This window comes from Monodelphis domestica, chromosome 3, assembly GCF_027887165.1.
Source record: "Monodelphis domestica isolate mMonDom1 chromosome 3, mMonDom1.pri, whole genome shotgun sequence".
Lineage (NCBI taxonomy): Eukaryota > Metazoa > Chordata > Mammalia > Didelphimorphia > Didelphidae > Monodelphis > Monodelphis domestica.
The window spans coordinates 87151682-87175556 of record NC_077229.1 but is presented as its reverse complement, the minus strand read 5'-3'; the positions used below and the strand labels follow the sequence as shown (position 1 = coordinate 87175556).

Here is a 23875-nt window from a genome sequence, read left to right as displayed (position 1 = left end):
AGAAAAAATCCTTTGGATTTGGCAGTTAAAAGTTTAAGAGATCATTGGTAACTGGAGAAAACAAGTACAATAGAGTGGTGGGGTCAGAAGCCAGATCACAAGAGATTGAGAAATGAGTAGTAGGTAGCAAGCAGAGATGACTTTTTTCCAGGAGCTTGACTTTGAAAAGGAGAGGAAATGGGAAGAGATGGGATGGACTCTAATACAGGAATTAGCCTTATAAATAATAATAATAGGATCATAGATCACAGACCTAGACCTGGAAGGGACTTCAGAGCCTATCTATATCTAGTCCAGCCCCCTTGTTTTACAGTTGAAGAAACTGAAGCACAGGGAGGTTAAGTGACCTGCTCAAAGTCACACAAGTAATAAACAGCACTCTGATTTGAATTCAGTTCCTTTGACTCCAAGTATCATCCACCTTTTTCTCAGAGAGCAAAAGAGAGAGTGAGAAGGGATGTGTTATAGCAGGGTTTTAGGTTGGGAAATGGGAGAGGGATAGCAAATGATCTCTGCTTTCTCTGTAAAGGCAGACAAAATCCTCTTCTAATAAGGGAGGGTATTAGAGGGTTTAAGAAAATTGAAATTGGTACTTTGAGGAATGTGAGTCAGAGAAAAATCAAAAGACTTTGATGAAGCAGTAAGAGTCTAATTGAGACTAAATAGCATAAAATTGTAGTAGACCAAGTTGGTTTGGTTGTGTAGAGGATGTTCTAGCTATTTTGAATTATAGTAAATATCCCACTAACTTATCTGGACATACTTCCAGAATGGTGAAAGCCCTCTGATAAAATTCAGTATCACTGATGACCACAAATATTGGCTGTTAGTAAGAGTTATAGAAGTCCTGGCATTTCCCCATGTGGGTCCTTGGCTTGGGCACAGATATTATAGGACCCAACATACTTGTTGATGTCTTGCCAGAAATATGCCTACCAGAATTCTTGAGCAACTGTATGTCCTGAATAATCTCTTTTTGCCTTCTTTCTGGGCTATTGTGGAACAGTCCCAGTACTGTCCATCAGGCTTTCTCTGACATATTGAAAACATAGAAGCCTATCTGAGACTTCTTTCTTCTAACTGAGCCTGGACAGGAGGGATACTCCTGCCTACATGGAGACAACTAAGTCTGAATGCATGTATCTATTGCTACCATGTCAATTCTGCAAGATCTAGGGATGAAATTCTCTGGCTATTATATTTTCATGAAACCAAGTATAAAGAGCATAATTCAACTTCCTGAACAGAAGATAGGCTTGCTTATTGTGTCAGTCTAAAATGTGCAATAGAAAGAAATTAAACTAGCTCAAAAGAAATACTCACCTTACCTGATGGAAATTTAATGTCAGATCTTTTGAAGGTCTTCCAGATTTTTGTGAACCATCTGGACTATTATGACAGGACTTTGATCTTCCTCTTTATTCTAACAGTTATTTCTCTTATGTAATATATTATCTTTTAGCTGCCTACAGTTTCCTTGAAAAGGGTGAAGTGAGCCCTTTGCATATGCTTGGAAATGGAGTACATTCACGGAAGAGAAGTTGCCCATTTTAATCACAAGAGTTTCTTCTGCCACATTTGGAGCAGCTATTTCCAGCTTGAAGGCCAACGCAAACAAACTGACTTTTCAGCTATGTGGAATTAGTTTCTACAAAAACATTTTGAGTAAATCAGTGAGAAGCCTAATTAAGGTTGAAAAACATGCCAAGGATAAAGTGATATTCATAGCTGACCAATCTTTGACAATATCCCCCCTCCACCCTATCCCACTTTCATTTTGGTCATTTGCTGTATGTAGGTCCCTTCTATTTATTCATGGCTCTGACCCTAGTGCAGACTCTCTTCAACCCTCCCTTGAACTGTTGTAGAAGCCTCCTCATTAGTCTCCCTACTTCAGCTCATTTCTCCATTCCATCTTCCACACACCTGCCAAAATGATATTTCTGAAGCATGATTCCAGCCACATAACTCTCTTGCTCAGTAAGCTCCAGTAGCTCCCTGTTGCCTGTAGCATCATGGAATCAAACCTAGAAGGATCATTAAAGGTCACTGAATCCAACTCCTTTATTTTACGGATGAAGAAACAGGCTAAGAGGTTGAGGGACTTGTCCAGAGTCTCATAGCTGGTAAGTGTTTGAGGCAGAATCAGTCTCAGATCTTCCTGACTCTCAAAACATGCTACCTACCTAATATGAACTCTCCTCTTTGACCTTTAAAGCCTTTTATAACCTTCAGTCCATCTTACAAAGCACAGTACTTGCCTTCATGCATTCACTCTTCAGTTCAGCCAAAAGGGTTTTTCTGTTCTTTATTCATCATATTCTGTCTCCTGTCTCTATGCCTTTATATTGTCTCTCTCTAGTGGAGAATACATTTCCTCTTAAAATCCTTAACTTCCTTCAAGGCTCAGCCTAAGCATCAACTCCTACAAGAGGCTTTTCCCATTTCATCCCCTTGCCACAATTAATTGCTCCATCCTTGAAATTACTTTGTATTTATATGATTTTAGAGAGTCATAGATGTAGAACTGAAAGGAACTGAAAAGGCCATTTTACCCAACTCCCATTTTCCAGATGAGGAAACTGAGGCTCATGGAGGTTATGACTTGCCCAAGTTCACACAGGTCATTAAAGATAAAGCCAAAGATATGAAGCCAGGTCCTCTGACTCAGAGTTGGCATTATTTTCATTGTGACATGTTGCCATCCCAATAGTAGATACACATGCATAAATAAATATATACATGTCTGTATATATAAAATAAATTTTATTTTCACATGTGTATATGTTGCTTCCCCTAAGGGCAAGGACTCTTTTATATTTAACTTTGTATCCCTAGCACCTAGCACAGTGCTTATTGGCATGTAGTAGGAATTTAATAAATGCTTTTTGATTAATGGATGTCCCCAGTATATTGCTTTCTCCACTTTTAATGAGTATGTCTATGTTTCTTTGCCTGTCGTATACCTCCAGAATTCTAGTTCTTTTTACCCCAAATTGTCTGTCTCTGCTTAATGAGTTAAATACTCATGTAAGATGACATACTGTGAAAGCACCCAAAATATATTACCAGTCATCATCATTATCGTAGTAACACTTAACATGATCATAATAGCATTATACATTTGTACATTAACATTATATGTAGACTGTTAAAAGTTTGGAAAGTTCTTTCAAACATTGCATTATTATTATTATTTAATGTTATCTGTACCATTTAATATTTTTATTATTTTATGGTTCCAGTTATATACAGTCAGTGGTTGGTTACCAGAAATACAAGATTCCAAGAATGGGCTAGAGACAGGAGGTCAGATGTAGATGAGAAGCATGGGTCCTTTCCAAAGGATGGGTGCAAATAGTTAGGGACTTGGAATAAGAAGACCTAAGTTCAGATACTGCTTTTTACATTGCAACCTTTGGTAATTCACTATCACATAGTTGAGCAGAAATTTCAGATAACAGGAAAATAAATAGATCAGAATTTTAAAATAAGTCTGAAAAAAATTTGTCACGCTTACCATCTTGGGAACTCCCGTGTTTTTTTTTTCTTTTTTTCTTAAACTCTTACCTTCTATCTTGGAATCAATACTAAGTATAGGTTCCAAGGCAGAAGAGTGGTAAGGGCTAGATAATAGGGGTTAAGTGACTTGTCCAGGGTTACACAGCTAGGAAGTGTCATAGACCAGATTTGAAGGACCTCCCATCTCTAGGCCTGGCTCTCAATCCACTGAGCCACCCAACTGCCTCTTTCTGTGTGTTCTTATACTTAGATTTGCCTTTCCTTCTTGCCTCCTCTGAGTGAATTATGGCCAGACAATACTCATCTAACAATACCCTTAGGAGAAGTGACTAGCTCTGAGCAGCAGGGACAGGGAAAGGCAAGATGAGTGGATAGCATTCAGCAGTGTCTCAAAAAGAAACTTTCTTTTTTCTTGTTACTTAAACCTGGGGAATGGTGATCATCACTAATGTCAAAAGTTGCAAATGATGTTACCACTTCCTATTTTCTGAGGAAGAAGGTTTATGAGACAAGAGAACCTTAAGCTGTATCTCTTTCTTTATCCTTGTATCTCACTGTGAAGACCACCTCTGAAAACATGAGTGGTGGACCCCATGTCCTCCCCTTCAGTCTTTTTTACCACCTCAATGGCTGCTCTGATTTGTGGCAGTGACCCAGAACTCTGCATTCTAGAAAGAATGAGAAGGCTTTGATTTTTCTTCCACCTGTACCCTTACTTGAATGTTCAGCCAATGGCCTTATTTTCCTCCTCCCTCTTTCAAGAAAAAGGAAGGGATCCAAAAAGTATTTCTTCCCTCAACTATATCAAGTAAGACCCAGCCTACAAGAGCACTGATATTTTAATTTTCTACCTTTGCTATGAGATGACTTCAGGAGCTCTTTAAAATACTTTGCAAATACATATTCTTTGATACTTGGATGAATCTCTAGGGCAGTACTGGTGAACCTATGGCATAGGTGCCAAAGATGGCATGCAGAGGGCTCTCTATGGGCATGTGACTGACCTCCCAATTTGACTGTACTAGAAATTCCAACCATAAATATCCCTCTTCTTGCCTCTCTCTTGTTTATAATCCCAAAGGGTCATCAAACACAGTTATGTTACAGTTTTCAAGGAATCTTTTATTATTTTGACATAGATTAACCAATTATATAGTTACTTTAAAGAAACAACTCATGAGGCAAAATTTTGGACTCTTCTCTGGGTCTCTTCTTTGGGCTTCAGTTTCATTTATAAAATGAAACTCGACTAGATACTAAGGTACCATAAGACTCCAATACTCTGCACTCTATGTGTGTTTGTTTGTAACCGTTACCTTCCATCTTAGAGTCAATACTGTGTATTGGCTCCAAGGCAGAAAAGTGGTAAGGGCTAGGCAATGGAGGTTAAGTGACTTGCCCAGGGTCACATAACTAGAAAGTGTCTGAGGCCAGATTTGAACCGAGGACCTGGCTCTCTCTAGGCCTGGCTCTCAATACACTGTGCTACCCAGCTGAAAAGTTTGTAGGACTTTTCTTAGTCTGACTTAATATAAGTTTATTAAGTGCTAGGGAGACATCTTAATTCTTTTGAGAAATATTTTAGAGTACCAATATTAGATACCATGTTAGATGCAAAGATGCCATAGAAAACTGGTCTCTGCTTCCTTTTTTTTTAAATCCATAGCTTCTGTCTTAGAGTCAAAGTAAGTATTGATTCCAAGGTAGAAGTAAGGGCTAGGGTTTGGGGGTTAAATGACTTATATGGGGGGCACATAGATAGGAAGTATCTGAGGCCACATTTGAACCCAAGACCTCCTATTTCCAGGCTTGACTATCCACTGAGGTATCTAGCTGCCCCTAGTCCCTGTTTTCTAAAATTCATGGATTTATTTGGGAGAAAAAACAATTAGAGTCAGGGGCACTAATTGGGCAGTGAGTGCTAACAGAGAAACAGATCACAGTGGTCTAGAATGATCAGGGAATGCTTCCTAAACAAAATGGGGCTTGAACTAGATTTGGAAAGTAGGTTCTTGATAAACAGTGATAAGATATGAACATTCCAAGTGGCAAGAAGCAAAAATACCAACACATCCCTAACCCCTCTATGTCTATTTAATTTTTTTTTCATAGAACCAGCTCCTAGTCTTTATTAGTTCAGTAGTTCTTTTACTTTATTCAATTTTATTAATTTCTCCTTTGATTTTAGGATATCCAATTTAGCCTTTAAATGGGGATTTTTAATTTGTTCTTTTTCTAGTTTTTTGGTTTTTTATTTATTATATACCCAGTTCATAGATCTTCCTTTTCTCTATTTTGTTGATATAAGCACTCGGTGATATAAAATTTCCCCAAGTGCTGTTTTGGCTGTATCTCATAAATTTTGATATGTTGTCTCCTCATGGTCATTCTCTTCAATGAAATCGGTGATTGTTTCTATGATTTGTCCTTTGACTTACCAGTTTTGAAGAATTAGATTATTTAGTTTCCAATTAAATTTTAATTTGCCTCTCCACAAACTCTTATTGTTTATAATTTTCATTGCATTATGATCTAAAAAAAGTTTTAATTTATTATTTCTGCTTTTCTGCATGTGGTTGTAATGTTTTTATGCCCCAGTTCATGGTCAGTCTTTGTATATATACTATGTGCTGCTAAAAAGGAGGTATGTTCCTTTTTATCCCTATTCAGTTTTCTCCAGATATCTGTTAATTCTAACTTTTCTAAAATTTCATTCACGTCTTTTATTTCCTTCTTATTTTTTGTAACCAAAAATTTTATCTAATTCTGATAGGGAAAGTTTGAGGTCCCCCCCCCCACTAGTATAGTTTTACTATCTATTTCCTCCTTAAGTTCCTTTAGTTTCTTCTTTAAAAATCTGGATGCTATACCATTTGGTGCATATATGTTGAGTACTAATATTTCTTCATTGTCTATGTTGCCTTTTATCAAGATGTAATTATCTTCCTTATCTCTTTTAATCAAGTCTATTTTTGCTTTAGTTTTATCTGAGGTCATGTTTGCTACTCCTGCCTCCTTTGCCTCAATTAAAGCCCAAAATATTCTGCTCCAACCTTTTTCCTTTATTCTGGATGTGTCTACCTGCTTCAAATGTGTTTCTTATAAACAACATATGGTAAGATTTGGATTTTGAATCCAGTTTGCTCTCTTCTTCTGTCTTATGGATGAGTTCATCCCACTATCTGTGTATTCTCTTCCAGCTTAATTTCCTTTTTTAATCCTGCCCTTTCTCCTTCTATTCTTTCCTTCCCCTCCAGTGTTTTTCATTTAAACACTCCCCTCTATTACTCCTTATATTACTCCTCTTCCTACCACCTTCCTTCTTATTCACCTCCTACTTCTCTATAGGGTCTTTTAATCACCCCCCAACTTATTCCTCCCTTCTATTACTGCCCTCCCCACCACCCCCTTTTTTATATCCCTTCTACTTCTCTATAAGGTAAGAGGATTCTATACCCCCAGTGAATCTGACTGTCCTTCCCTCTCTGGGCTAATTCCAATGAGAGTGAGGTTTAAGTACTACCCATCAGCCCCCTCATCCTACCCTCCCTTGTAGTAAGATCACATGCCCCACCCCCACCCTTCTTTATGTGATATAATTTGCCCGGTTTTGCTTCTCTCTTCCCATTTCTCTTAATGTACAATCCTCTTTTTTACCCCCAGGTTGTTTTTTTTTTTACATATTATCTTAAAGAGCTTACTACCACACCCTCTAACTACATATACTTCTTCTAACTACTATGTTAATGATAATTTTTAAGTTACAGATATCATCTTTCCGTTTAGGAATACAAAATATCAAAGCCCTTAAATTTTTCCTCTTATTTACCTTTATATTCTCTTGAATTTTGTTCTTTGGACATCAAATTTTCTGTTTAAGTCTGGTCTTCAGGAATGCTTAGAAACCTTCTGTTTTATTAAATGACCATACTTTCCCCTGACTCTATGTCCAGGTATTGAAATTACCTTCTTTCTCTAATTAATCTTTTCCCATCCTGAAAAATCTCTCACTTGATCCTCCCAGTCTTGCTAATTATCATCCTATATTTCTTCTGTATTTTTTGACTAAATTTTAAAAGGTTGTCTATAATAGATGCTTCTGTCTTCTCTCTTCTTCTCTTAAACCCTTGTGTTATCTGGCTTCTTACTTTATCATTCCACCAAAACTGCTCTCTTCAAAGTTACCAGTGATCTCTCAATTGCCAAATTCAGTGACCATTTTTCAGTCTTCATCCTCTTTGACCTTTCTACAGCCTTTGACACTGTTCTTTACTTGATACTCTCTTCTCCCTAGGTTTTCAGGATACTTTTTCCCCCTAGTTCTTGTCCTACCTATTACACTGTTCCTTAAGTGTAAGTTCTTTCTTGAACCCTCTTTTCTTCTTCCTCTCTACTACATCACTTGGTGATCTCATCAGCTCCAATGGAATTACCATTTCTATGCTGCTGATTCTCAAATCTACCTATCCTGCCTCAAAATTGCTTCAGACCTCTAGTCTCACATCTCCAACTGCCTTTCGGATGTTTCAAACTGGATGTCCAATAGACATTAAGTTTAAGAGTTCCAAAATGGAACTCATCTTTCCCTCTTAATCTTCCCCCACTCCTACCTTCCTTGTTCCTACAGAGAGCAACACCATCCTCCTAGTCCCTCAGGCTCACAATCTAAGAATCATCTTTTGCAAGGCTTGCCATTTTACTTTTGCAACATTTCTAAAATACTCCTCCCTTCTCTTGCTTGAAATTGCCACTGATCTAGTACAGTTCCTCACTGCCTCTTGTCTGGACTATGTCTACCTTTCCTTAAATCTCTCCCCACTCTAATCCATCTCCCATTAAACTACTGTCATTTTCCTCAAGCACAGGTCCAATCATGTCATTTCCTCCCCAAATGAAAAACTATAGTAATTCCCTATCACCTTTAGAACCAAATACAAAATGTGCTGTTTGGCATTCCAAGCCCTTCATAACCCAGCCTCATCTTAAATCTTCTTATACTTTATTCCCCAACACATACTCTTTAATCCAGTGACATTGGTTTTCTGGCTATTCCACAAATAAGGTATTCCATTCTCAGCCCTGGGCATTCTTTCTGGTTATCTTCCATGCCTGGGAACACTCCCTTTTCTGCTCTCACTGCTAACCTGCATGGCTTCCTTTAATTGCCTATCAGAATCTTCTGTAGAAACCTTACTAATTTACCACCTTGATTCTAATGCCTTCTTTCTGTTGATTAGTTCTCATTTATCCTGTATGTAGCTTGCTTTGTATATATTTGTTTACATATTGTCTCCTCCATTAGACCATAAGCTTTTTGAGGACAGAGACTTATCTTTTACTTCTTAATGCATTGCTATCTCTTAATGCCATTCCTGGCACATAGTAAGCATGTAAAAAATGTTTATCAATTGATTAACTGATAAATAGTCTCTGCTCTCAAGTTTAGACCAGGAGAGATATACCTGTAATTCCAGGCTCAGGTGATGAATGCATTAGTGAGGAAATATGAAATTAACAATATTATACTTGGACATGAATCACATAAACTCTCTAGGCCTCAGATTTTTTCATTTGTAAATAAGACTGTTTGGACAAGATGACCTCTGTGAACATATGATAGTACTCAGAATGGAGAGTTCACTTCTGGCAAGGAGCATCAGGGAAGACTCTGTGGAGAAACCAACCTTTGAGTTGAGCCTTGAAGGGTGGGATAGGTTTTGAACACTGATGAGGGGAGTAGTATTCCAGGTAGAGGAATGAATCAAAAATACAGAAGGGAGAAATTCTAGGCTCCATATGAGGACTAGTGAGCAGTTCATTTTGATTGGGGTGTTGTTTGAAATTGATACTATAGAGCTCTTCCCCCAAGCTCGATGCCAGGATCCTCTGCTGCAGTCGCATCCCTTAGACACGATGGTGAAGGTCGGAGTCAATGGATTTGGCTGTATTGGATGCCTGGTGGCCAGGGCAGCATTCAACTCCAGTGGAGTAGATATTGTGGTCATCAATGACGCCTTCATTGACCTTAGCTACAAGGTTTACATGTTCCAATATGATTCCACCCATGGCAAATTCAAGGGCACTGTAAAGGCAGAGAATGGAAAGCTGATGATCAATGGAAAAGCCATTACCATCTTCTAGGAGCAGGATCCCGCCAACATTAAATGGGTAGATGCTGGAGCCAAGTACATTGTGGAGTCCACTGGTGTCTTTACCACCATAGAAAAGGCTGGGGCTCACTTGAAGGGTGGAGCCGAGCGGGTCATTATCTCTGCCCCTTCTGCTGATGCCCCAATGTTCATGATGGGGGTGAACTATGAGAAATACGATAACTCCCTCAAGATCGTCAGTAATGCCTCCTGCACTACCAACTGCTTGGGCCCCTTGGCCAAGGTCATTCATGACAACTTCGGCATTGTGGAAGGACTCATGACCACAGTCCATGCCATTACTGCTACCCAGAAGACAGTAGATGGTCCCTCTGGCAAGCTGTGGCATGATGGGCATGGGGCTGCCCAAAATATCAAACCTGCTTCCACTGGTGCTGCCAAGGCTGTGGGCAAGGTCATACCTGAGCTGAATGGGAAGCTCACAGTCATGGCCTTCTGTGTTCCTACTCCCAATGTGTCCGTGGTGGATCTGACTTGCTACCTGGAGAAAGCTGCCAAATACAATGAAATATCATTTTAATAAATTTTAATAAAAAAGGTGGTGAAGCAAGCTGCAGAGGGATCCTTAAAGGGCATCTTGGGCTACACAGAGGACCAGGTTGTATCCTGTGACTTTAACAGTGACACCCACTCTTCTACCTTCGATGCTGGCGCTGGCATTGCACTCAACGACCATTTTGTCAAGTTCATTTCTTGGTATGACAATGAGTATGGTTACAGCCACTGTGTAGTAGACCTCATGATGTACATGGCCTCCAAGGAGTAAAGTGGAAAGCCATGGATCTTCATCCCCAGCCAAAAAAAAGAGTACTTCCACCACAGGGGAGCCCACATCCATAATAACCTATGTCCCCTATGCTGGGGATCCCATGCCCCATTCACATCCCTGCCCCAAAGCACCCCTGTAGTGGGGGGGGGGAGCATAGATCCTATCTTGTGTACCATCAATAAAGTCATCACATTCAATGAAGAGAGAGAGAGAGAGAGAGAGAGAGAGAGACTATGGTAAGCCATGAGACATTAAAGATTCTTCAAGTGGAAGAGTGATGTGAACCATAGATATGTTTTCAGAATTTAAATGTGATAACTGGATTAAAGGAGAGATGAACTGGAAGAAGGTTTCATTCCAGTCTCTAAATGTTTATATGTTATTTTAACATCCTAGGTCCTCATCCTTCTTCCTCACTACCACAGTGTAATTTCTAGATTCTCATTAAGCTCACCTCATTCCTGAAGTGCTCCCAAAATGTTGTCACTGCTGGTGGTACAATAGATAGACCACTGGGCCAGGAGTCAGCAAGGCCTGAATTCAAATCTGGCCATATACATTTATTAGGTTGTAACATTGGGCAAGTCACTTAATCACTGTCTGCCTCAGTTTCCTCAACTATAATGAGAATAATAATACCACCTATCTTCCAGGACTATTGTGAGGATCAAATGAGATAATATTTCTAATTTCAAAAATTCTAATATTTCTAAAGCACTCATTACACTGTGTGGCACATAATAGACATTCTGAAAATCTGTCCTTCCTCCCTCCCTTCCTAACTCTTCCTTCCTCTCATCTTATCATCATTCTGATTTATAACATAATAAATTACTAGCAGTGGAAATGAAGCTCTGGTATTGATGAGAGTGTTGGGTTTGAGGTTAAAAGGCCCGAATTTTAATCATGGCTTCAGCATTGCCTGACAGAATCTCAGAATTAGAAAGGGATTTCAGAGGTGATCTAGTCCAATCTGTACCTGAACAAGAATTCCCTGTACAATAAATGTGACATATGGATTTCTCATGGAGGGAACTGCCACCTTTAGAGGTAGTCTGTTCCTCTTTAGGATGGTGCCAGTTTTTTTGTGTCCCCTGGAATCCTGTAGGGCCAGGCAAAATGTTTAATCCCTCTTCCTAACCATGGCCTTTCAGATACTTGAGGACAGGTTGGTTTGTTTGTTTTTCCCTCTGAGTCTTTTCTCCAGGCAAGATATCCACACTTCCTTGAGACAGTTTTTCTTACAACAAGATCTTGGGGCCTTTTATCATCCAATTATTTCTCTTTTGGGTCCATGTCAGCTTATCAGCATCTTTCCTAAATGTGGTACCTAGAACAAAACATCCAGTACCACACATGTGGTCTAACCAGAGCAGAGAATATAGTGGAACCTTCACATCTAAAATCATGAAAACTATGCTTCACTTAATGGAACCCAATTTTCTTTGGCTACAGTGTCACAGTACTATGTCAATATTGATCTACTAAACTTGCAGTCCACTAAAACCCCCAGATTGGTTTCAAAAGAGGTACTATCTAGCCAAGTTGACTTGTTTGGAACTTGATAAGATCTCTTCCAACTCTTGACATCCTGAATTCTATAAATAACTTTATAGTTCTCTTTCCTAAATTGCATATTAGTGGCTTTGTTCAGCCCACAATTTTAGCCTATTGAGTTCTTTTTTGGATCCTATGTCATCTAACATGTTAACTATCCTTTCTAGCTTATGTATAAATTTGATGAGATACCTATAACCAAGTAATTGACCAAATTTTAAAGAGCACATTTTCAAGCACAGATCTCTAGACAATTCCACTAGAAAACTTCTTCCAGATTGACATGAAATCATTAATGATGTCTCTTTGAGCCTAGTTCTTCAACCAGTTCCTTTATAGGATTTCTGAGTAATTATTACGTACTTCCATTCTTTTGATCAGGACTAGAAATTGATCAAGATGATATAAGAGGCAGAGAGGTAGTATGGCATATTAGAAAGAATGTTGGGCTTAGAATCAAAAGACATGGATTTGAGTTCAGGCTCCAGTATTATGTGACTAAGAAAATCAGCTTTAGGAAATTATAGTAATTGTTGCATATAGATTTGTGGATCCCTTAAAGTAACCATATGGTCCCCAGATTAAGAACTATGGAATATTTATACAGATCAAATAAGATGAAATTTAGTAGAGGTAAATGTGAACTCCTGCACCTGTGATTTTTTAAAAAATCAACTGTACAAGTATAGAATATAGGAGGTATAGCTATACATCAGCTAATGTGGAAGAGACTTGAGAATCTTAATGAAAACTAAGGCTTACAGTGGATAGAACATTGGACCTAGAGTCAGGAAGACCCAAGTTCAAATCTAGTCTCAGACATTTACAAGCTGTGTTACTCTTGGCAAATCATTTAACCTCTGCTTGCTTTAATTTCCCCATTTCTAAAACAGGGACAGTGATAATACCTACTTTCCAAGGTTTTATAAGAATAAACAAGACAATATTTGTAAAGTGCTTAGTTTGGTTCTTAGTATACAATAGGCTTTAGATGATATTATTATTTGGCTCTAAGCTTGATATGAATCAACATTGTGACCTGGCTGTCAAAAAATTCATGAAGAGAAATAAAAATATCTAGTGTAAGAGAGTTCCACATTGTTCTGTCTTAAATAATGTATTAGTAAACTTCATGACATCATATGAAAGGCCACCATAATTGTGGTGACTCATATACTGCAACCAGGACATAAGAGTGTAAGTTGGAGGGACTATGAATATTTTTCATCTTGGAAGGAGAAGACAGCTATCCTCAAATACTTGAAGGGATGCCATTTAGAAAAGGGATTAGGCTTGTTTTGTTAGGCCTTAAAGAACAGAAGAAGCAGCAATGAGAGGAATTTGTGAAGATACAATATTATCTTGATATAAAAAAAGACCTTGCCCACAGTTAAAGTTGTCCAGCACTGGAATGAGCCTCACTCAACAAAGATTCCCATCATTGGAGGGTTTTAAGCAGAGGCTTGTTCATTAGCAGTGTTCTAAAGAGGGATTTATCATTTGGGGATAGAAGTGGATTCAATGACTTTTCAAGTCCCTTCCAAATGCTAAGATTCTGTTGATTCTAATGATACGGGATGATATTTAAGTGCATAAGAGAGTTAAAAGTGATTTTTTTTTTTCTAAGACAGAAGAGTGGCAAGAGCTAGGCGACATTCTTTCCTTATGTTGAACTGGCTTAGGGAGAATTACCCAGCCTAGATCATTATCAATTAGATCTTTTTTAAACCCTCACCTTCTGCCTTAGAATTAATACTGCATAGCGGTTCCAAGACAGTAGAGTGGTAAGGACATAGCTAGGAAATGTCTGAGAGCAGTTTAAAATCCAGGAACTCTCAACTCCAGATCTGGCTCTGCCTAGCTGCCCCACCCCCACCTCTGGTCCCCTCCCATAAGTTGTTTTGACTTCCCTGGCAGAATGAGTGCAGAGCTGGCCTCAGAGCCAGGAAAATCATGAGTCAAGTCCTGCCTTTAACTGATGGGTCACTAGACCTGTGATGCTGGCAAGTCACTAAAATTTTCAGTGCTCTGAGCAAGGTTGAAAGTTGCCCAGATACCTAACTGCCCTGTGAAAAGGCATTCCCTTTGCCCGTGTTTTAGGTCTAGCCCTTGCTTTTATTGGCTGTGCACCCTACACAAGTTACTTAACTTTTCAGAGACTCAGACCACTCCCTAAGACTGTTAATTAAACAATAAAGTTGCCAGTACACTATGGTAGAAAAAAATTTCCTCGCCCAGAGTTCCTTGGGCCCAAAAAAAAGAGAGGGGGAAGGTGGGCTAAGAGTAGTCTTGTCACATGGTCAATTGAGTATCAGACTTAAAAATCAGAAAGGCCTAAGTTCAAGTCCTGCATCTGACGTCTACTGTGTGTCCACAAGCAATGGCCCCAGGGCCCCAGGCAGCTCTTTACAAGAAGTTGTTCCACACCAATAAAATCAAAGATCAGAAGCCCTGTATGTGTCTAGGAATATACTGCAAAATAGTACTGACCATAGATCACATTCAGACTTGAGACTTTATGGAAACCATATTTTGAGAGGTCATGAAACGAGGGCCTGTGTTGGGAAAAATATGTTGACTTACTATGACTCTCAGAAAGTATCACTGTACTGGCAGATAAATTGGTGAGATTTATCTGGGATTTGAGAGTCCCAGCAACTAATCTACTTTGTTTCTCTTTGGCCAGAGGCTACCAAGAAATATTTAGGGCACCTTAATTGAGCAAACTGTTCTTCCCCTCTCCCCCAGGTCTTTGAAGATTTTTCTGATAACTGGGTCAAATATTTCTCTTAACATATGTTCTGTGTCACAGAATTTTCCTCCAATTCTCACTTCCAAACTTTCCTATTTCTGAATGCTCCATCATTCTTCCAATTCTTCAAGTTCATAACCACTCCTCCATCTTCCTCACCTGGATAGCCAGTTAGTCACCAAATCTTGCTCGTTTTGCCTCTACCAAAGTGATATTTCTGACTGTCATCCTTCTACTCAACAAACTATATTGGTTCTATATTCCCCAGGGTCAAAAACTCCTCTGCCAGGTATTTCTAAGGACTTCACAACCTGGCCCTAAGCTATCTTTCCAGGCTCCTAGTACCTATCCACATTTGCTTCCTTAACTAAAACAAATTTATTCCTCACATATGATACTCAGCCCTCCCCCCATCATGCCTTTGCATTCACTTCACCCCATACATAGAATAGTCTCCTCTTCTGATCTGCCAATGCCTTTCCTCCTAAACTCCCCAGTTTAATGATTTAGTATGTATTTGTATTTGTTCTTGTTTATACTTATGTGCCTATCATTTCCTTGGTAGAATGCCAGACCCTTTAGAAGGAGGGTTTGTATAATTCTTTGCAATGGTATATACTGCCTCAGCACAGTGTCTGACCCATGATATGAGCTTAATAAATGATCATTAATTGACTGATGGATGTACATTAGGATTTTTCATATATATAGATAGGTATATGTTATGTGATATATTCCCTTACTAGACTAGATGTTCCATTCTTATCTAAACTATTTCCTAGCACTTATCTCATTGCTCAACACAGTAGGCATTTGATAAATGTTTCAGTTCAATTCAAGGAAATTTCCAGTCTACAATCTACTCCAGAGGAGTTGACGACCTGTTTTGCTAAAGATGTTATATAGATGTCCCATTTTCAGGGGCAAGGAGCTTAGACATCCATCACCATACCATCTCTGTGCTGCTTTTGAGAGTGTCTACCTACAATGATCTCCCAAATTTAAACAGAACACCACTTTACACCTATCCACCCCCTACCAAAAAGAGCCAATGAGTCTTTCAGAGAGTTGGCATAGAGCCCTGCTTTTCCTATTAATGAAAGTTAATATTTCCTCACCCTGTTGAGTTAATATTCCCTCATTAACACTTTACCCTCCAGCATATCCCAAAAACAGAGAGGCATCTGAGCATGTTCCTTGTGAAAGGTGAATGACCATTGATCTAGGAGATGGGATAAACAAAACAAAGGTTTCCCACCATAGTTTCTAAAGTGTGCTTTTTTCTTAGCACTTCCAGAACCCTTCTTGCACACTGGTCACTGCCTTGCATCAATATGACTTTTAACACATCCTCCTTCTTTCTCCTCCTTTTCCAGCCCCCAATCCCGACTTTAACAACCACCACCACCACCACCACTGGACATGCGAAGAAGCTAGGCCATCGGGGAGTTGATGCTTCTGGAGAAACCACCTACAAAAAGGTTCTTTAGCTGATTTCTATTTATTGACTTGGTGGGGATAGGTTATGAAATTTGTCCAATTAAGAAATCGAAAAAGATGAGTGATAAAGAGCCAGAGAAGTCCGATGACCAAAAAAGGAGAAGGTGATCATTCCTGTCCTCTTCTATGATCAGATGCCTTCTGGAGTATCAAGTTCAGTTGTAGGCAGCATGTTTTAAAAAGGATTATACAATCTGAATCAGGATCAGAGGAAAGGAATCTGAATGGTGAGAGGATTAGACACTGGGCAAGGTAAAAATATGGTTCAGGAACTATGATGATTAACTTGAGAAAATAACATTTCAGAAGACACATCATTGAAGTGAGTTCGTTTATTTAGAAGAGAAATTAGATATCACTGGGGGAAAGTTACAGAGAGGCAGGATTTGGCTCAATATGAGGGAAAACTCCTTAATAATTGCAACTTCCCAAAAGTGGAAAGGACTGCCTCATAAGCTGAATGTTTTCCATTTTTGGAGATCCCCAAGCAAAGTAAATGACTACCTGTTGGAAATGCTTTATAAGGGATTCTTGCTTGCACATAGATAAAGATTGGACCAAAAAGCTTCTGAGGTTCCTTTCAATTTTAAGATGATATAACTTTATGAAAAGAAAATGCTGGAGGTTGACAGAGTTGACTTTTCCTCCAGAGGTGCTACAGAGACTGGGTTCCCCTGCTCATAGTAATAAACTTTCTCAGTTCTATCAAAGAGAGAGACCCTAGATAGAACCAAGGTCATGGGTAGTTCTTGTAATCCAGAAATGGATCTCTAATGGGCAGAGTGGCATAATAGAAGAATTTGGAGTCAGGAAACCTAATTTCAAAGGCACTTCACTATTAACCACTCCATGATCCTAAGGCCTTTTCCCTCTGAGAGTCTTGCTTTCCATCTTTTGTAAAATAGAAATAATACTTACACTGTCTATCTTCTGAGGTGGTTGTTAGGAAATTTTTTTTTAACTGCAAAAGGCTATGAAAACAGAATTGGGGGAATTACGTTGTACAGAAACAAATCATTAAGAGAGTTCTTTTTAATTCAGAACTCTTAAATGAAAGGGATTACTCATATAGACTAGACAGGAATTCAGGATTTTCTCTGAAAAGCTTCAGTCTTTTAGTTCAAATAGAACTATGACAGATTTCAGATTTCCAAGTGTTTTTTAAACACATCTTTGAGTTTCATCATATGATTCCTATTATTGATTACTGTGTTGAAGCTGATCCGCCTAATGTTAGAAAAAAGGTAAAAAGCCCCTTTATTATAAGTCTTATCTACTGTTAGCTTCTAGCAGCACTGGTTGTAAAATGTTTACTATCATATAATACCGACTGATGACTTAGTGATCTAGTTAAAAGTAGTCCCAGTGTTTTGCAAGCTTATTGTTTAACTGCTGAATAGTTAAGGGAAGAACCCAGGTATATGGTGCTGTCATGTTAGGAGAAAGACCCGACCTGGAAATCAGGTGACTTGGGACTCTCTGACTATGCATTAATTTACTTGGGCAACTCAGTTTTTCTCATGATTTTTATAGCTTTCCCTTCTGTAGCTGTCTCATAAGATATTAAGAATATATTAAAACATGTCTGAAGTGCAAGTTGGGGGGGTCTTAAAATTAAGATTAAAATCTACCAATTATGTTAAAATTATATTTAAAATTATATAAATTTTATTCCACACAACTTAGGTATTATGTTAAATTCTATAAATTATATTTAAAATGCCTCCTCATATAAATATAAATTAATATGACTATGGAAACCAAGGTAATTAAGGTATTCATATAAGTTGATATTTCCTCCAAACCAGAACTAAAACTGAATTCATGCTAATTTTTAGTTGGCCTGGTTGAGTCCCCTGTATCCCCGTCATCATCCTTTGAAGCTGAGTGTTAAAACTGACCACTCAGAATTTTGAGATTGTAAGACATAAAAGGGGTAGTGACTTTGTTGTGCTTTCCCACAGACCACCTCTTCTACCCTTCGGGGGGCCATCCAGTTAGGAATTGGCTACACTGTAGGCAACCTGAGCTCCAAACCAGAGAGAGATGTCCTCATGCAGGATTTTTATGTGGTGGAGAGCATCTTTTTCCCCAGGTATAGCTCTGGAAATGTATGTATGGTGGGCCAAAAGGGGGGGAGGAAGGCCAGAGATCCCCAGGGACTACTCCTTAGTGGGTAGAAACAAGGGTTTAAAACATGAAACACAGACATTTGCCCCATGGTGTACCCCTAATCAAGCCTCTCAAATCATACATCCAAGGATCATGCTGTCATGGGATGCTAGAGATGGTTTGCAGTATTATCCTTAGCAGCAGTCTTAAAGGAAGGACAGTTTTGCAATGTCTTCATAGCTGTTTTAGACTGGGCCTTTGCAACCTTTTTTAGCTTTGAGGCCTTGGAGGCTCTTGGCTACTTAGCTCAAGCAGCATTGTATGCCCCAAGCCCCTGATACCTTCTCTAGGATTATTCCATGGCCTATTTCTTTCTCACCTTAGGGTACTAGGGACAGGCTTAGACCAAGCCTAATAACTGAAGTCCATATGTGCATGGATACTTTGCTAAAAGCATCAAGAAGAAGAAAATCAAGAAGCTACCCATCCAACCCTAATCAGTTTATTCCTTCTTCAAAGACCTAGAATAACAGCATTCTCTTAATTTTCAGTGGCTTACTATTACACTTAACATACCATACTAAATCCTCATACTGATGTGCCCATTCTGGTTCCCATTTTCCTTCTCTGACTTTTTTTTAAATATTTTCTCCTTTTCCATGAGAGATAGTAGTGAATTGAGAGCTGAGCTCAAAGCCAATGAGACCTAGGTTCAAGTCCCACTTCTGAAACCTATCTGCTGTGTTACCCCCAGACAAGTCATTTAACCTCTAAGCTGCAGAGAAGGTGCATTAACTTATATTGACAGAGGCTATTTTCTCACCCAGGAGTTGCCTATAACAATGAAGTCACAGGTCCAGTCACTCTATCTCCCATCACATTCTCCATTCTAAGTAAACTTGCATGATAGCTGTTTCTTGGGCATTACATTCAACCTGTCACCTCTATAAGCCTTTGCATAAGTAGTCCCTAGTTTCTAGAAGGCACTCCCATTCCCCTCTATCTTGTAAGAGTCTCCTAGTGGGCTTTAGAATATATTTTCAGTGCTACCTACTACATCATTCCTTTCTTTGTCTCCATCCTCTGCCCCTCCCCAATCCTCACCCCCTGTCCAATTCCTACTCTCTTAGAATTACTCTGACTTACTGTTTCCTTTATTATGTATAATATTGTATTAGTGAATCTAGGTTAAGATCCTAACTTTACTATTTATTGCTTCTGTGACCGTTGGCCAGTCATTTCACCTCTCACTTTCTCTTCTAAAAAGAGGAGGTGGAACTAGATGATTTCTGAGGTTCATTCTAGCTCTTAAATCTATTACTTCTCAGGAGGATAAAATCTTTGAGAGCAAGAACTATTTGGTTTTTGTCTTCCATGCCTTGTATATAACAAGCAATTGGTCACCAGGCCTGGAGTCAGGAGATCATGGGTTTAAATCTGGCCTCAGGCACTTCCTAGCTATATGACCTGGGCAAGTCACTTAACCCGTTGCCTAGCCCTTACCACTCTTCTGCCTTGGAACCAATACTTAGTATCAGTTCTAAGACACAGAAGGTAAGGGTTTAAAAATAAATGCCTGTTGGATTGTATTGGAAGGCCTAGAATACTTTCACATCAGAGTTCAAATTGAGACCATTCTGATTTTAGAATGAGATCTCTTCCCTACTCCTTTCACAAAGTGGCAGACCTTTAAAACATTAATCCTTTTTTTCCTGACTTCATTCATCTCTATAGCTTTTAGCATAGTCCTTCAGCCTAGTAGTAATGTTCTCATGTTAATTCTGGGATGTTAACAAGTTATTTCCCCTCTTTGGACCCCAGTTTCCCCATTTGTAAAACAGGGAAGTTGGATATCATCCAAGGTCTGTGTGAGCCATAAACATTTAATGTCCTTAGGCTTGCTTTCACTTTTGAAATTTTTTTCCGAGAAACCTTCTAGTGATGAAGTTCCACCCTTCCCAGTTCACATAGTCTGGGATATTGTTACCATTTTTTTAATGATTGTATGATTTTGTTAAGTTCCTATACATATGTTGAGTAGCATCTCTCTCCTTAAAACTGGGAGAAAGCAATATCAGAATTTGAATGAGAGTGAAATAAAGTCGTAGATAACACTAATGCTGTTTTACACACATTTCTGCCTCGTATACTTTCCACACAGTGAAGGAAGTAACCTCACTCCAGCCCATCACTATGCTGACTTCAGATTTAAAACCTATGCACCAGTGGCTTTTCGATATTTCCGGGAGCTCTTCGGTATTCGTCCAGACGATTATTTGGTAGGTAATGCATGCTTGGAATTTTTCTTTTGTTTTTGCATAGCATTGATGTGTTTGAATTCATCTTGGTCATTTTTAAGCTAATTGACCATTGTTTTCCCCATATGGTTTATGCTACCAGTTTAATGGAAAAGTACTTAGACTATAGGCTGGCAAAGAATTTTTAATGCATGGTTGCAGGAGCCAAACAGACCCAAGGAAAATTGTAAAGTCATATACTTTTGGTCATTTTATGTTATTTTCTATAAGACATAACTTGAACTAGCCAAAAATTGAGCCATAGAGTTGGAAAGTGCCTCAAAAAAATCCATTTGTTCCATTCTTACACCTCAACTAGATATATCATTAACAATCATTGTGAATTTGAACAAGTCTTCGCATTAAAAATCAAAGAATCTCAGCATTGGCAGGAACCTCAGAATTAAGTTAGTCCCCCTCCTACCCCAAGCATAAATCTCATCTTACTTCAAAAATTGGCAACTATTACTCCATTTTTGGTGGAAAGTTTCTGCCCATTGGTTCTAGTTCTATCCCAAATAACTAAGCACACTTTCTTCCACATAACAAGCCTTCCAAATATCTTAGGTCAACAAAAACGTTTTCTTCCCACCCTTATAATTACTAACTTCTTTGAGCCTCAGTTTCCTCATTAGAAGAATAAAGGAAATAAGTGAATTAACCAATATCAAGGATCTCATCACTTCATACATGAATTATTGCATTAGCCTGGTTGTAGGTCTTCATCACTCAAGTCTCTCCCCACTCCAGTTCATCCTCCAATTCAGCCACTAAAGTGATTTTTCTAAAACACAGATCCAGTCATGTCACCTTCCACTCCTGAATAAACTCCATGGTTTCCTATGACCCTCAAAAACAAATACAAAACGCTGTGTTTGGCCTTCAAAGCCCTTCATAACTTAGCCCCTTTCTACATCTAAGGTCTTTTTACATCTTTCTCTTTGACACTTTTCTCTCCAGTGATATTGCCCTTCTGGCAGTTCCACAAATACAACAATCCATTTCTTTTCTCCTGGCATTTTCCCTGGCTGTCCCCTATGCCTGGAATGCTGTCCCTCCTCCACTGATTACTGGTGTCCTTAGCTCTGACTAAAATCCTACCTTCTATAGGAAGCTTACCCTAATCCCTTTTAATTTCAGTGCCTTCCCTCTGTTGATTATTTCCCATTTATCCTGTATATAGATTGCTTTGTGTATATTTGTCTGCATGTTGTCTCCACCATTAGTTTCTAAGCTCCTTGAGGACAGGAACTATCTTTTGCTTCTAATTGCATTCCCAGTACTCAGCACAGTGCCTGGCACATAGCAGGTTCTTAATATAAATTTTGATTGATTGATTGATTGATTGATCTTTCCTTTGATATGGATCCCTTTGGCAATATGGCCAAACCTATGGACCTTTTCTCAGAATAATTATTCTAAGTAATTGAAGGAAATGCTAAATTTCACTTATAGGTTAATGAAAATGAATATGTAATTTTTTCCCAACCAAATTCATAATTTCCCAGAATTCTGTCCATAGACCTCAGATTAAGAACCCCTGATCGAGATTATTTTTATGGACCTTTTCAGCTTTTATATTTTATGTTCTGGGAGTTTTTTCAACTGTGATGTCTAAGATGCTTATCCCTTCTTCCTTTTCCTATTAGTTCCCTTTTTCATTCTTCCTAATGCTTCTTCCTCCTCAATTACCAGTTTCCCCCTTAAGAACTTAACTGGGATCCTTTCTCTGGTATATCTGCATTTGAATTGAGCAGCAGCTCTTGGTCTGCCCATGCTAGGATGAAATAATAAAAGGATTAACACTTGCCATATCCCTTTGAAAAGATTGGCAGTTCCTACCTGCTTATGTCTCCATATCCTCCATTCTTTCTTTTCCCTTGCATATTGTTAGCCAATAAAATATGAAGGATGGGATAGGAGGTTAGTAACCATGGTAAAGAAAAAAGGCCATCTGACAGGCATGTGTGGTTGTGTGTGTGTGTGTGTGTTTTTTACACACATGAAAATGAAGAGTAGGATGTCTGGATGGGGAGAAGGAGGAAGCAGCCTTCCCACTAAGCATCCTAATGAGTTGTTTTCAGATTAGCTGATAGTTGCCATTTGCAAAGAGGTTGGGGATGTTATCATACAGTCATTATTTCAGGGTTTTACAAGAGTGGTTTTAAATTGATGAGAGAAATAGGGGAAAGAATAACCAGAAATTACTGAGATAGAAAAAGAACATATATCCTGAATTTTTTCTTTGAGTGAACTAATAGTATATTGCAAATTGGGAAGTGTTTCAGTCAATAATGAAAGATGGCAGTGCAATAAGAGCTGAATGGAAGATATATTCACCAGATGAGAGGCACAAACCACTCCTCTAATGCTGGTAAGGAAGAAAGAACTGCAGTGTAACCCTTGAGATGGAAAGACTACTTCAGCCAGGAAGTCAGGATCTTCAGTGCTAAGCAGAAGAATACTGTCACCTGCTTCTTCAGTTTGCAGTAGGACCCTATCAGATATAACTAGCCAAGTTCTGGAGCCCTCTGCCCCATTTAACCAATGGGATAGAAAGAATCCTGCCCAGGCTCAAAGAAAGTCTCTTGGGCAAGAAAGGAAAATGGAGGAGAAACTCAATGGGAAATCCTAGGTTCACATCTGGCCTCAGATACATCCTAACTGTGTGACCCTGGGCAATTTGCTTAACCCCAGTTCCCTAACCATGCCATTCTTCTGCCTTGGAACTGATACTTCATATCGATTCTAATAATATAATATAATATAATATAATATAATATAATATAATATAGGCTTTTTGTTTTGTTTTTTCAAGGAGGGAAAGATAGAGCTGCTCATCCTTACCATAATGGAAGGGGAAAACCCCCAAACTTGTCACTATGAAAATGTTCCTTTTAACAGAGGTGGGCGTGCATAAAAAGCACACTTGATCAGGACTAAGATTCTAAAGAACAAAGCTATGTCTCAGATAATAGCTCAGTTAGAGGAAAAGAGAGTATGTGTCCCATCTGTGTAGTATGAAAGGCTACTTGCCATTTTGATGAGAGTGGTTACAAATTTGGGGAGAAGGAACACGCCTTCCTGCCTCAGAAAGGTCACCATTCTGATTTGCAGCTCTTCTCTTGTCAGCTCCTGCCCGCCCTAGCAGTACATCTCTTTAATGATGCATGAGATAATTAAGTAGATAAAATCC

General features: G+C 38.8%; 1 protein-coding gene and 1 pseudogene across 23 annotated transcripts in view; both read left to right on the top strand.

The window, feature by feature from the left end:
- Positions 1–23875, top strand: part of PIP5K1C (phosphatidylinositol-4-phosphate 5-kinase type 1 gamma) — a 155893-nt gene that overhangs the window by 79130 nt on the left and 52888 nt on the right. For 19 of the 23 annotated variants that reach the window (XR_465760.2, XM_056822406.1, XM_007489162.3 and 16 more), the window contains 3 exons: positions 16147–16251; positions 18235–18365; positions 20544–20661. Coding sequence is in view for 22 of the 23 variants with exons in the window: in XM_056822406.1 (XP_056678384.1) it covers positions 16147–16251; positions 18235–18365; positions 20544–20661 (354 nt within the window). In the remaining variant the exon portion in view is untranslated. The remainder of the gene's footprint in view (positions 1–16146; positions 16252–18234; positions 18366–20543; positions 20662–23875) is intronic. The other 4 variants (XM_056822410.1, XM_056822407.1, XM_056822408.1 and 1 more) reach the window with 1 other exon arrangement.
- LOC100010052 (glyceraldehyde-3-phosphate dehydrogenase-like) lies at positions 9076–11231 on the top strand (annotated as a pseudogene).